This window comes from Epinephelus lanceolatus, chromosome 6 (genome assembly GCF_041903045.1).
Source record: "Epinephelus lanceolatus isolate andai-2023 chromosome 6, ASM4190304v1, whole genome shotgun sequence".
NCBI classification, from domain to species: domain Eukaryota; kingdom Metazoa; phylum Chordata; class Actinopteri; order Perciformes; family Serranidae; genus Epinephelus; species Epinephelus lanceolatus.
The window spans coordinates 47,073,420-47,085,628 of record NC_135739.1 but is presented as its reverse complement, the minus strand read 5'-3'; the positions used below and the strand labels follow the sequence as shown (position 1 = coordinate 47,085,628).

The 12,209-nt window shown below is 37.8% G+C and overlaps 1 protein-coding gene across 7 annotated transcripts in view; it reads right to left on the bottom strand.

Annotated features, from left to right (window-relative positions):
- szt2 (SZT2 subunit of KICSTOR complex) overlaps positions 1–12,209 on the bottom strand; it is a 421,207-nt gene that overhangs the window by 319,297 nt on the left and 89,701 nt on the right. For all 7 annotated transcript variants that reach the window (XM_033622785.2, XM_033622790.2, XM_033622786.2 and 4 more), the window contains exons 29-33: positions 8,006–8,177; positions 7,509–7,601; positions 7,145–7,223; positions 782–1,075; positions 329–464 (exon numbers count right to left, since the gene is read on the bottom strand). In XM_033622785.2, the coding sequence (XP_033478676.2) occupies positions 329–464; positions 782–1,075; positions 7,145–7,223; positions 7,509–7,601; positions 8,006–8,177 (774 nt within the window). The remainder of the gene's footprint in view (positions 1–328; positions 465–781; positions 1,076–7,144; positions 7,224–7,508; positions 7,602–8,005; positions 8,178–12,209) is intronic.

The following is a 12,209-nucleotide window of genomic DNA, read 5'->3' as shown; positions in this document are numbered from 1 at the left end:
AGTGGTAGAGCAGGCGCCCCATGTACAAGGCTGTTGCCGCAGTGGCCCAGGTTCGACTCCAGCCTGTGGCCCTTTGCTTCATGTCACTCCCCCTCTCTCTCCCCCCTTCACACTTGTCTGTCATATACATTAAAGGCGAAAATGCCCCAAAAAATATCTTAAAAAAAAAAAAGAAAAAAAAAAAAAAGAAATGCATTCAACATGTTTGTAAATAGGCCTCAGCGTGATCAGGAAGTTAGGAACTTTAACATATGTCAAAAAACCTTGTAGAATTCTCTTTCCTTGCAAAATTGCTGTGTTGTTGCTTTTTGCTCACACTCTGATGCACCTGTTATGATGGAAATCAGCCATGACTTCAATCTCCAGAGGTAGTGTCAGGACAAAAATATCTAAGGTGGCAGAAAGCTCATTCAAATCCAAAGACTGTAAGGCTTCAGCATTCTCCAGGCAGGAAATAATCTCACCTGCAGTCACAAAACAGAAATAAACGCCATGACAAAAGCAAAAGTCTCAGTGGTCAAATGTCAACTTTTCAACTACAAATATTTTACAGAGGGAAGATAGGAAGACAAGCTGGGAAAACCGTTATTTTGATGAAAGAATGAAGGCTGCAACTTTTGATTAAAAATTTGAACTACCGTCTAAATATTGGGAAAAAAATATATAGCAATGTTAAATATGGAAGAAACTGATAGATCTTAACCTAACTCCATAATCAGAGGTTTGTGTTGACATGGTCTGTCCTGACTCTAGAGGAAGAGAAAACCAAGGCCTTACTCACCCAGGCACGTAGGCAGTGTTTGTATGGGCATGGAGCCATGGCAGCTTTTCACATTGACAGAGCAAGTGATATGAACAAACAGCGGTGGCATGTCCAGCTGTGGCCCCTCGGGCTCCAGCAGGGAGTCTCCTTCCAGGATACTGAAGGAGTCCTGGTCCTGGTTGACAGTGTTTGAGTCGGACAGGGATTGGTCGTCACCTTCTATGTGGGAAATGGCACCTGGCGCCTGCTCCTCGTATTCTACCACCAAATCTGTGTCGCTTTCCGTCATAATGCAGCAGCCCGAAAGATTTTCTATACACAAAATAACAAAGTGGTCATTTTTATATCACTAGATAAGGAACATAATTTAGTGTATCTCAACTATGGTTGAAAAATGAAATGACCATGAAGCACATTTATTACACCAAATAAGTGAAGATTTCACATTTTATACTGTAAATAGGCTGTGCATGAGGAAAAATACATTCCTTTGTGTCCAAAAAAAAGTAATTCACAGACAAAGAAATGCACATATTGTATAGTATCCTACATGGTGGCCTTACTTAAGTCATCTTATGAATTAACTGTTACAAAACTTTAATAACCAAAAAAAAGAGTATAGTAAAAGTATAGTCAACACCGGTCACAGATACTGAGCATATGAACATGTCTAAAACATGTTTTAAAGCTGAAGTCTCTGAGAAAAGTACAGCATATTTTTTTACTTCTGAAGGATGTCATCAGTTTAAAATCATGTTTATAAGTCATTCTCATAGAATTATCAAACGTTAGCATTAGGCTAATAAAATAAAATTTATTATGCTGTTTGAACTGTTAAAGAGACCCAAGTGTCTCCAGTAATCCATACACAACATCAACTGTTATTGTTTCGTAACATTAAATTAGCCAGATGACTTAAACTTAACCTTACTTATCCTTAACTAAACCTAACTTAAAGGAATACTTCAACCTCCAAATCACCATTTGTATATTAATTACTCACTCTGTTTTACCTTGAATTTGTAAAGAAAATGCTTTCTCTTATGCCTCCACGGAAAACAGTGAGCATATTGATTGATCGGGCTCCACGTTTAACAACAGCAAGTTACAATGTGTAATTTACGTGGTTGTTTATTAGCAAATATCAACTATTGCTTCCGTAAATATATATTTACTAAAGTGTAATGCAATTCACATACAAATGGAAGCTTTCTCATAGGCTTAGAATGATTTCTCTATATATACAGTACACAGGCAGGGCGCAGTCTGCTGGAGGCTGCCCTCTTGCGTCGCCATATTTGTCCTACGAGGCCACCATCACTTACTCGACGGGAGGGGTGAGCAAGTGAGCGCTGCAATCTAGAATTTGACCGCTGATGTCACTGTTACCATTTTTACACACTGAGGCTTTAACCAAAACATCTGTTCACAAACTCACACAACTCATGCAGCAGGTTTAAAAGACTCTGAGTTGAACCCTGAACTCTGAGTTGATGAACCTGAGATGGAAAACTACGATTTTTCAGTTTCAGAACAGCTGATCAGAGTTCAGTCAATTCTAAGTATGTTCAATCTGAGATAAGCTCATACAAATTGAATGCAAAGCTACTTAAGCTCTGATACTACGATTCACCATGGCAAAAGGTAAATACAAGGCGGAGCCTCCATTTTAATCCTGTGGATGTAGAGACATTAATGTATAAATATGCATACAGTGCAGATTTATCTAAAAAATATATATATATGAAACAAAAGCCCTTTTTAGACAGGAATTGTGCAAATTTGCAGGAAAGCCCAATCAGTGTTTTTTCAGCATTGGCAGTATAAAAGCAAAATCAGGGAGTGCAGCAAAATGCCGCCTACCTACTTTTGTTTATACAGAATGTGCCTTTTTCGGGGCAATGGGGGGCGTGAGCAAGTAACAAAACGTGTAGCTCAGCGTGTGACGTAAACAGTGACGTGGGAGGGAAGCCGCTGCTAATCAGTCCTTTGGCAATTCTCTCGTAAGTCGGCCCGTCCTTCACCGTCCCCGTCATCTGCCGGTCAATGGTCTCTTCGTTTGCGAGGGCAAGGAGGGCGCACAATTCCTTGTCTCCCCAGTTGCTCATCTTTACAGTGTCTGTCAGGTTTGTGTTTCCCTCTTGCTACCAGCTGCTCGCTAATTCCTGCTATCAGCTGTTTCCTGTTTATCCACCGCCAGTGGCTCGCACGTGCGGCGTCATCAACAGCTCCTCCCACAAGTCATCAACAGCCCCTCCCGTTGCAGAAAGCGTCTTCTGTCTTTTTAAACTAAAAGGGTTCCACCAATATGACTACCCTATGAGGCGGAAAATTGGGCACCTCGGATCAACTCGCCAATCCAGCTCTGTGTGTCTAAACGCTCGCAGCTTGCCGGCAAAACAGCCCAACATTTGCGGAAAATCTGGCAGTGTAAAAGGGGCTAAAGTGTCACATCATCATAAATATATTTGTACATCTTTAATCTGACGGGAACACAACACAGGGGCAGCAACTGAATACTATATGAATATATATATATATATATATATATATATATATATATATATATATATATATATATATATATATACACACACACACACACACACACTCACACATGAGGGCCCGTACAAGCCATAATTCATTCTGGCCCTCTCACACACATACATTCTCCTTACACATACATATATTTTCACTCTCACACACATACATTCTCCTTACACATACATATATTTTCTCTCTCACACACATACATTCTCCTTACACATACATATATTTTCACTCTCACACACATACATTCTCCTTACACATACATATATTTTCTCTCTCACACACATACATTCTCCTTTCACATACATATATTTTCTCTCTCACACACATACATTCTCCTTACACATACATATATTTTCACTCTCACACACATACATTCTCCTTACACATACATATATTTTCTCTCTCACACACATACATTCTCCTTTCACATACATATATTTTCTCTCTCACACACATACATTCTCCTTTCACATACATATATTTTAACATACATATATTTTCACTCTCACACACATACATTCTCTTTACACATACATATATTTTCACTCTCACACACATACATTCTCTTTACACATACATATATTTTCACTCTCACACACATACATTCTCTTTACACATACATATATTTTCACTCTCACACACATACATTCTCTTTACACATACATATATTTTCACTCTCACACACATACATTCTCTTTACACATACATATATTTTCACTCTCACACACATACATTCTCCTTACACATACATATATTTTCTCTCTCACACACATACATTCTCCTTTCACATACATATATTTTCTCTCTCACACACATACATTCTCCTTTCACATACATTCTCTTTACACATACATATATTTTCACTCTCACACACATACATTCTCTTTACACATACATATATTTTCACTCTCACACACATACATTCTCTTTACACATACATATATTTTCACTCTCACACACATACATTCTCTTTACACATACATATATTTTCACTCACACACATACATTCTCTTTACACATACATATATTTTCACTCTCACACACATACATTCTCCTTTCACATACATATATTTTCTCTCACACACATACATTCTCTTTACACATACATATATTTTCACTCACACACATACATTCTCTTTACACATACATATATTTTCACTCTCACACACATACATTCTCCTTTCACATACATATATTTTCTCTCACACACATACATTCTCCTTTCACATACATATATTTTCACTCTCACACACATACATTCTCCTTTCACATACATTTATTTTTCACTCTCCTTTCAAATACATACATTTTCACTCTTCTTTCACATACATATATTTTCACTCTCACATATATATACACTTTACTTTTCAACACATACACATAGGCTGCGGTCGGAAAGTCTTTTTTGCTTAGGAAGGTTCCTAGCTGAGTGAAATGTCCCGGAAGTATTTTAGTGGCCGCCATGATAAGAGCTGTAAAGCTGAATTCTCTAAACACTAAGGTTCAATGCTTCCTTTCAGATCTCCTTTAGCATAGGATACATCAGACCTTCCTAAGCAATAGGAAAGGAGATAATTCCATCCCACAAGTCATTGCGGCAGCAATATTTACGCACCATTCACAAACTCAAATGATTAGGAAAGAAAAAGATCAACATGACCGAGAAAGGAAGGAGATCGCCATCTAAGTTACCGCTGTTTATGAAGCATTATACATCTCATGCCATAACTTGGTCATATATATTTTTTCAACTTTCAACATTATGTTAAACTTAGATGTGAACTATAAACGTTTCGCTACTATTGGTGTACCCTCCGTCCACAGCTTTGTTTAACTTGTTTTATAACAGGATATAAACAAATATACAAATATACAATGCATCATTTAAATTTTCCGATTTTCGTGTGAATGAGAAAAAACGGAAATCCACGTGCTTTTCCCATTTTCATCTTCAAATGGCTAATTGAAAATAGAAATTAAACCAAAACCAGAAACCTACTTGTTTTTTGCCTTTATTGTTATATCTATATTATCTGCCCCTACTGCATCTCTCTCTAAAAAAAATAGATAGATAATCAATGAAGTAACGTTGCTGTGCCTCGTGCGTAAATGCGCATATACTTGGCGTATCTGGAGATTTAAATAATCAGTGAAGTTACTGCCTCCCACTTTTTATTCCCCTGTACAGTGTTTCCCTGCAGAGCAACAGTGGAAGGATCATAACAAAAAATACAAAAGACTGTAACGTTAAAAGATATCTGCCTGAGGTTATTAGATACCTGCAGCGAGCACCCCACCCCACCCCGCAACCCACCCCGCAGCAGAAACAATAAGCGCGTTTCCCTATAAAGAGAGACGCTGTGCGCATTTACGCACGAGGCACAGCAGCGTCCCTTTTATTATTATTATTATTATTATTTATTATTTATCTGTCTATCTATGCAGTAGGGGCACATAATATTGATTTAACAATAAAGGCCAAACACAAGTTAATTACTGGTTGTGGTCTCATTTCTACTCCAACTGCCCATTTGAAGAAGAAAATGGAAAAAGATGGATTTCCATTATTTTTTTTATTCACACAGAAAAACAAAATAATGCATTTAATATGTGTTTATCCTGTTATAAAACAAACAAGTTGAACACAGCTGTGGACGGAGGGGACACGCACCGCAACATATGCTCAGTTTGCATCAGTCATTTATTCATTTGAGCGTTGTTGTATTGCCAGCCTTTAGTAATATCATTAATTCATTTTACTACTTGGGATTCAGACGGGTGAGTGTGAGCAAACATTCTCAATGTGACAATTTCATTTCAGTTTGTGGCTGGTAGCCTATATTCCTTTTTTTATTTCAATTCCGACCTTAGTAATTAAACAATATCTTTCACCGTGTTGTCCACGTTTATATATCCTGCATGAAACAACACGATGAGAACGTACGCCCCATACGTTCTCATTGTGTGCATTTTGTAGTCCATCTTTAGAACAGTGTAGTTTCACCACAGCAGACCCATGTCAATAACATCCTTCTCAGCCAATCACAGTGCGATAAATTCTTCTTCTTAGTTTGGTTTTATGGCGCGTTGCAACTACTAGCTCATTAGGTGTATACCGCCACCTACTGTACCGGAGTATGTAGACGATAAATGGACTGCCTTCCGTTTCCACTATACTCCTTCTGTTTTCACTATACTCTCACTCACAAATGCATACATTCTTCTCTTACATTCATATATTCTCTTCCAACATACATACATTTTCCTTTTACATACATATATTACTTGTAGTATTAAATGTATACATGATTGCATGTGCATGAGAGCAAAGTGTATGAATGTGTGCATAAAATATATGAATATGAGAGAAAAATGTATCAATGTGTGTGTTCAAATATATAAATATGAGACTAAAATATATGAATGTGAGTGAAAATGTATAAATATGACACACACACACACACACACACACATATATATATATACATATATATATATATATATATATATATATAGGACATCTATCTGTATCTTTGGCTCAACGGTGCTCAGTGGCTTTACTTCAGCTACTTCAACCAATGTAGTCATTTTAAACACAGTCACAAAATTGCTGATAAAATACATTCATACTATACAAAGCCTATTTAAAAAACTCACTGTCATTCTGCAGCTGCACCATGATCCTGATCACAGAAAATTTAATAACATTCCCACTGACTGTGTGAATGCAGTGTCAGAATTAAAAAAATGTAATAAAAAGCCCCTAGCTGCAATGAAAGAATTTGAACAATACCTAATTAAAGCTCAACTTTTCTAAATTATCCTTACCATCCTCTGTAGCTGGCTCAGCTTCTGACACCAGCTCCTCACTTGGCCTCCTCCCTCTCTCACCGTCCTCTGAGTCCTCCTGACAAGACAAACACACAGTGCAACATTTCATCCAGGCTAATCAACAATCTTCTCTTTCCATGCCAGAGCTGACACGTGCACATACATGTTTTCACATGCACAAATCGCACTACCATCATTTATACCATCTGTCAGATTAGATTTTTCTTTGGTTAAAGAATTACAAATTGCTCTTTTTTATTGTTTTTTTTTTTGACAGCCAGTGTTAATCTAGTCATCTCCTTTTCCCCTCTCAACACAAGGATAACAATTAGGATGGCAAAACACAACTCAGTCAACTCACCTCTTTCTTGCATGAAGATGGGCAGTAGAAGTAGTAGTGTGGATTGGAGGGCACAGTTTTGAAATACTGAGACACGATCCCCATGAATTTATCCTGTCAAATGATTATTTTCATATTTGACATGAGTTTCACCCTATTAGTTGATATAGCGGAATTCAGTTTATTTTATTCGATAGAGGCGATGCAATTTAATTATGATAATACTAATAACTATCTATATTGCACCTTAATAAAATCTTATGAAACATGTACAAGATATAAAACAGGATAAAAAAAAAAATAATAGATACCATCAGTTAAGAAAATTTCACATAGTTCCAATACAGACAATGAAACTGAGGTGCTGCATAGAGAGTTCATAGCTAATCTAGTTACTCATCATGACTCAGAAAAGGGTCTATGAATAAAAGGAAATAACCAGTTCTAGTTGAAACATATAAAATGTAGGCCTTGTCATGATTAATCTCCTGATTAATCATTAAGTCCTTAGACAGTACCTGTATAATGTTGTGCAGATCTGGATACATTTCACACGTGGGCTGTGTTTGAAGCAGTGTCAGAGGGAACTCTGGGATTTTGGCTGTCTTGGACTCATCCAGGATCAGTGGAGATGTAGGAGCAGAGGTCTTCCCTCTAGGTTCAGCTTCACCAGCATCTTCCATTTCAGTACTACAGCCATAAATATCACAGCATTAATCATTTTAAAAGCTCACTGTAAAATGGCTGACATGTAAAAATGAGACCTCATTAAATTAAGAGCATTGAATGGGGTTTGTTGTACGTAAATGAATCAGCCCTCAGACATACTGTTATCAATCCAATGACACCATTGCAAACAGTATTAGCTGATTTTTTTGGCCATATGGAGGCAGAAAAAAGGCTGTTAAAAACAGAGTGTAGTTCATCCTACCTCTTTCCACAATTTCTTTTTTTATACCAGCTACAAGGTACTTGCTCACTCAGGAATTGACATAAAATGCGTAATGTTTATGGAATGTTTGTGTTGTTAAAAATAGCCAGAGGCCACTGTATTAGTTAATCTGTGTATATATATATATATATATATATATATATATATATATACACATTAGGGTTGGGTACCGTTCATAATTAAGCAATAAGGTACCGTTTGGTACCTTATTTCGGTACTTTTTAACTCTATGGGCCCTAGGCCTTTTTGGGGTATTTTTACTGCCTTTACTTTTAAGCTCATATCACAGTCATTATAAAGGCTACATACACATGCTATATCTTGTTTGTTTTTTTTCAGGACAATCTGGGCTATCCAGATTTGCCATCATTCCATGTCCTTCTATGTGCCTGTATTTTATATTAATTTTTATATCAATGAAAAAACAAAATCTGTGTGCCTAAATTCTTACATTTTTACATGTATCTCAGCATAGCAAGTTGGAAGTTGACATATTCTACCATATATGAAGAGGGGAGACTCTCTGGAATCTGGTGTCCCCCTCAATGTATATGGTGACTACGGCCCTGTCAGCATGCATAATTAGGCTACTGTTGTCTGGGTGCGCAAAGGTGAAGTGGCTGGTCTTGTCATACAAAGTTTAATGGAGTGTCAACTGGACAATATGGAGATATTTGCATCTTGAAAGCTGGACTACAAATGTGGATAGACAGGGAGAAACACACGCAACCCTAAGACGTGGTAAGATACAATATTCCTCACTATATGAAGTGACTGACAACAAGATCTGTATAATGGATTGTAAAGAAATTCATCAGGTTTTTATTTTGTAGACAATTAATCTATATTTATAGCATGATGGGATGACAGCACAATGATGTGTGGTATCATTGGAAAGCTCTGCTCCTGCGCTTTCATGTACAATGCGTGGCATTTCTGTGCGAGCCTGCGTTCGCGAGTAATCCATCCAACAGTAATGTGTGTGCAAAGCTGTATGAAAGCTCTGTTACACATCATTTTATTGTAAATTTATCAATTTTTTTCGCTGTGAAAACATTGGATTACCGACAAGTGCTTGACCTTGTCAGAAAGCTACAGTTCTGCCGTTTCACGTAATATGTGTGGCTTCGCAGAGAAAATTCACAGAGAAGAACGGGTGTGAATTTGGACGCACTATGCGTTGTTCGGGCCCATAGTCTAAATTTCTCAGTTTCAACATTTTATTGAGAACATTTAGGAACAGTGCTGCACGTTAACTTTTGTCTGCACATTTTTTTTGTTGCCATTGTTGCTGAGTCTGAGGTGCGAGTCATGCGCTCTCGCTCCGCCTCCACCTCAGGTACCGAAATTTGGCACCGATTAATTTTAAGTGAATTGGTTACTCGGTAGTACCGACCTGAATCGGTACCAAGTACAAAAAGTACAGAGTTTCGGTACCCAACCCTAAGAGATAAATATATATATATATATATATATATATATATATATATATATATATATATAAATATATATATATATATATATATATATATATATATATATATATATATATATATATATGTATGTATGTATGTATGTATTTTATTATTTTTTATTATTTTTATTTCTTTATTTTTTTATTATTTTTAATTATTATTTTTGTTGGCTTTTTTGCCTTTAATGACAGGACCGAAGGTGAAATGGGGAGACAGAGAGAGAGTGGGGACTGACATGCAGCAAAGGGCCGCAAGTCGGATTCGAACCCGTGGCCGCTGCCATTTTATTATTTTATCCACTTCGCTTCAACCGATCACCACCAACATTTTATCATCTGTTCCTTGTCCCATTATTAACCTTTCCTGAAAATTTCATCAAAATCCGTTAAAGACTTTTCAAATTATTTTGCTGACAAACAGACAAACAAACAATAAATGAGACTGAGCAACAATTATCAGATTTATCTGAAGAAAAAACAAATCGTAATGCAAATAATTATACCACAATGCACAGTACCAGTACAAACAGCTCACAGTAAATTATACCAATATGTACAGTATCAGTACAAACAACAGTAGACACGTAAGGGATAATGTATAGTGAGCCGGTGACTGTTGAAAAATAACTCCCAACAAGGGAATGGACGCGCAGCAGAGTTATTTTTCAACTGTCACTGGCTCACTATACATTATCCCGCTTAGAACATGGCTTACTACTAAAACATTCAAATGTTACAACTAGGGCTGAACGATATGGAGAAAATTTCATATCTCGATATTTATGCAAGATATCTCGATACTGATACGATACGATATGACTATGGGTTCAGTGAAAACTAAGCATTCTTTATAAAATTTTTTTTAAAAAAAACGAGTCCGAACCATTTTCTGGAAGCCCTCTTTAGTGACTGAATACACGGGAATCATGTGTAGCAATATGGTACATTATAGCATTTGTAATGTCTTTGTGCCTGCTGGACATCGATTTGTATGGCATTATGCTACTGAATGCATCGGCAATCCGACCTTGCTTGGGCTTGACACAGGAGGACCCAGATGTCCCTGCCGTGTCTTTTAATGCAAGGCACTGTTCATACAGTCCTTGGTAGTGTTGTCACGGTACCAAAATTGGGACCCACGGTATGATACCAGTAAAAGTATCACGGTTCAGGAGTAGTATCAGGATACCACAGCCAAAATGAGGCAGATGTGCCTTTTGTCATTTATAAAAAGATAAATCACTTTTCTATAATACATCAATGATATTTCAATGGAATAAATTACTTATTGACTTATTCATACTTCAAAAACAGCATCAATAAGTGATTAACATAGGGGGGATCAAAATAAAATAAAAAAATAAAATAAAAATCAACCAGCCACCCTCCTCCCCTGACAAGTAAAGAACAGTCCCTTCATAGGTAAAGAACAGTCCCTAAAGTGCGGTGAGGTTTGTGGAAATGTTAACAGCTCGTTTCTCCTCTGACACGTCACATACCTGTGTGCTGCTACGGCTCGGCTGTTCCGATACTACTGGGCAGTCATGACACCAACTTATTCACCTGGAGCCGGGCTTCTCGGTCGCCGGTAGCCCCGCGTCACCAGGCTCTTCACATACGGCGAAACGCCGGTAAACCACGTTATCTTGCGGCGGCCATAGCGCTCCGCCGTATTCCCGTCTGTGACCCCCGTTCAACGCACAACCGGTAAGTTTCGCCTTTCGTTTCTGCTGCTGGTTGAAATCTGTACTCACACAGCGTGCTGAATGATTTAATTTGCTCGAACAAAACTATTTTTAGTCGCAAATGTGTTGTGTGTACTAGCAAGTTGCTAGCAGCAGCACGTCTCCCTCGCTCAAGGGGATGTTTGTGATTGGCTGGCGTTGTTGTCGATCCAAGGCAAGCAGGAAATGAGTTTTGTGATTGGCTGGCTGTAGCCGTACATTTAGGGTAAGCGTAAAAAGGATGTTTGTGATTGGCTGAGCTGTACATGCAGGTCAAGCTGGGGAAACTCATGGGGAAATTATATCGTCAATATCGTTGCCTTTTGGGATATTAATATCTTGCATGTTCATATCTCGGTATAGATACGATAACGATATATCGTTCAGCCCTAGTTACAACTGGCATCAATATTATTAAATTGCTGGCAGAGTGTATTAACAGAGGAGAGGCGTTCACCAGACAAACTCGAGTGGAGGAGAGGATTTTACTCCACCTCTCCCGGTCGGAGATGCTGGGTGCCCAGTAGCTGTGAAGGCTGCCCTCACATTTATGGCCAGTGACCAACATGATC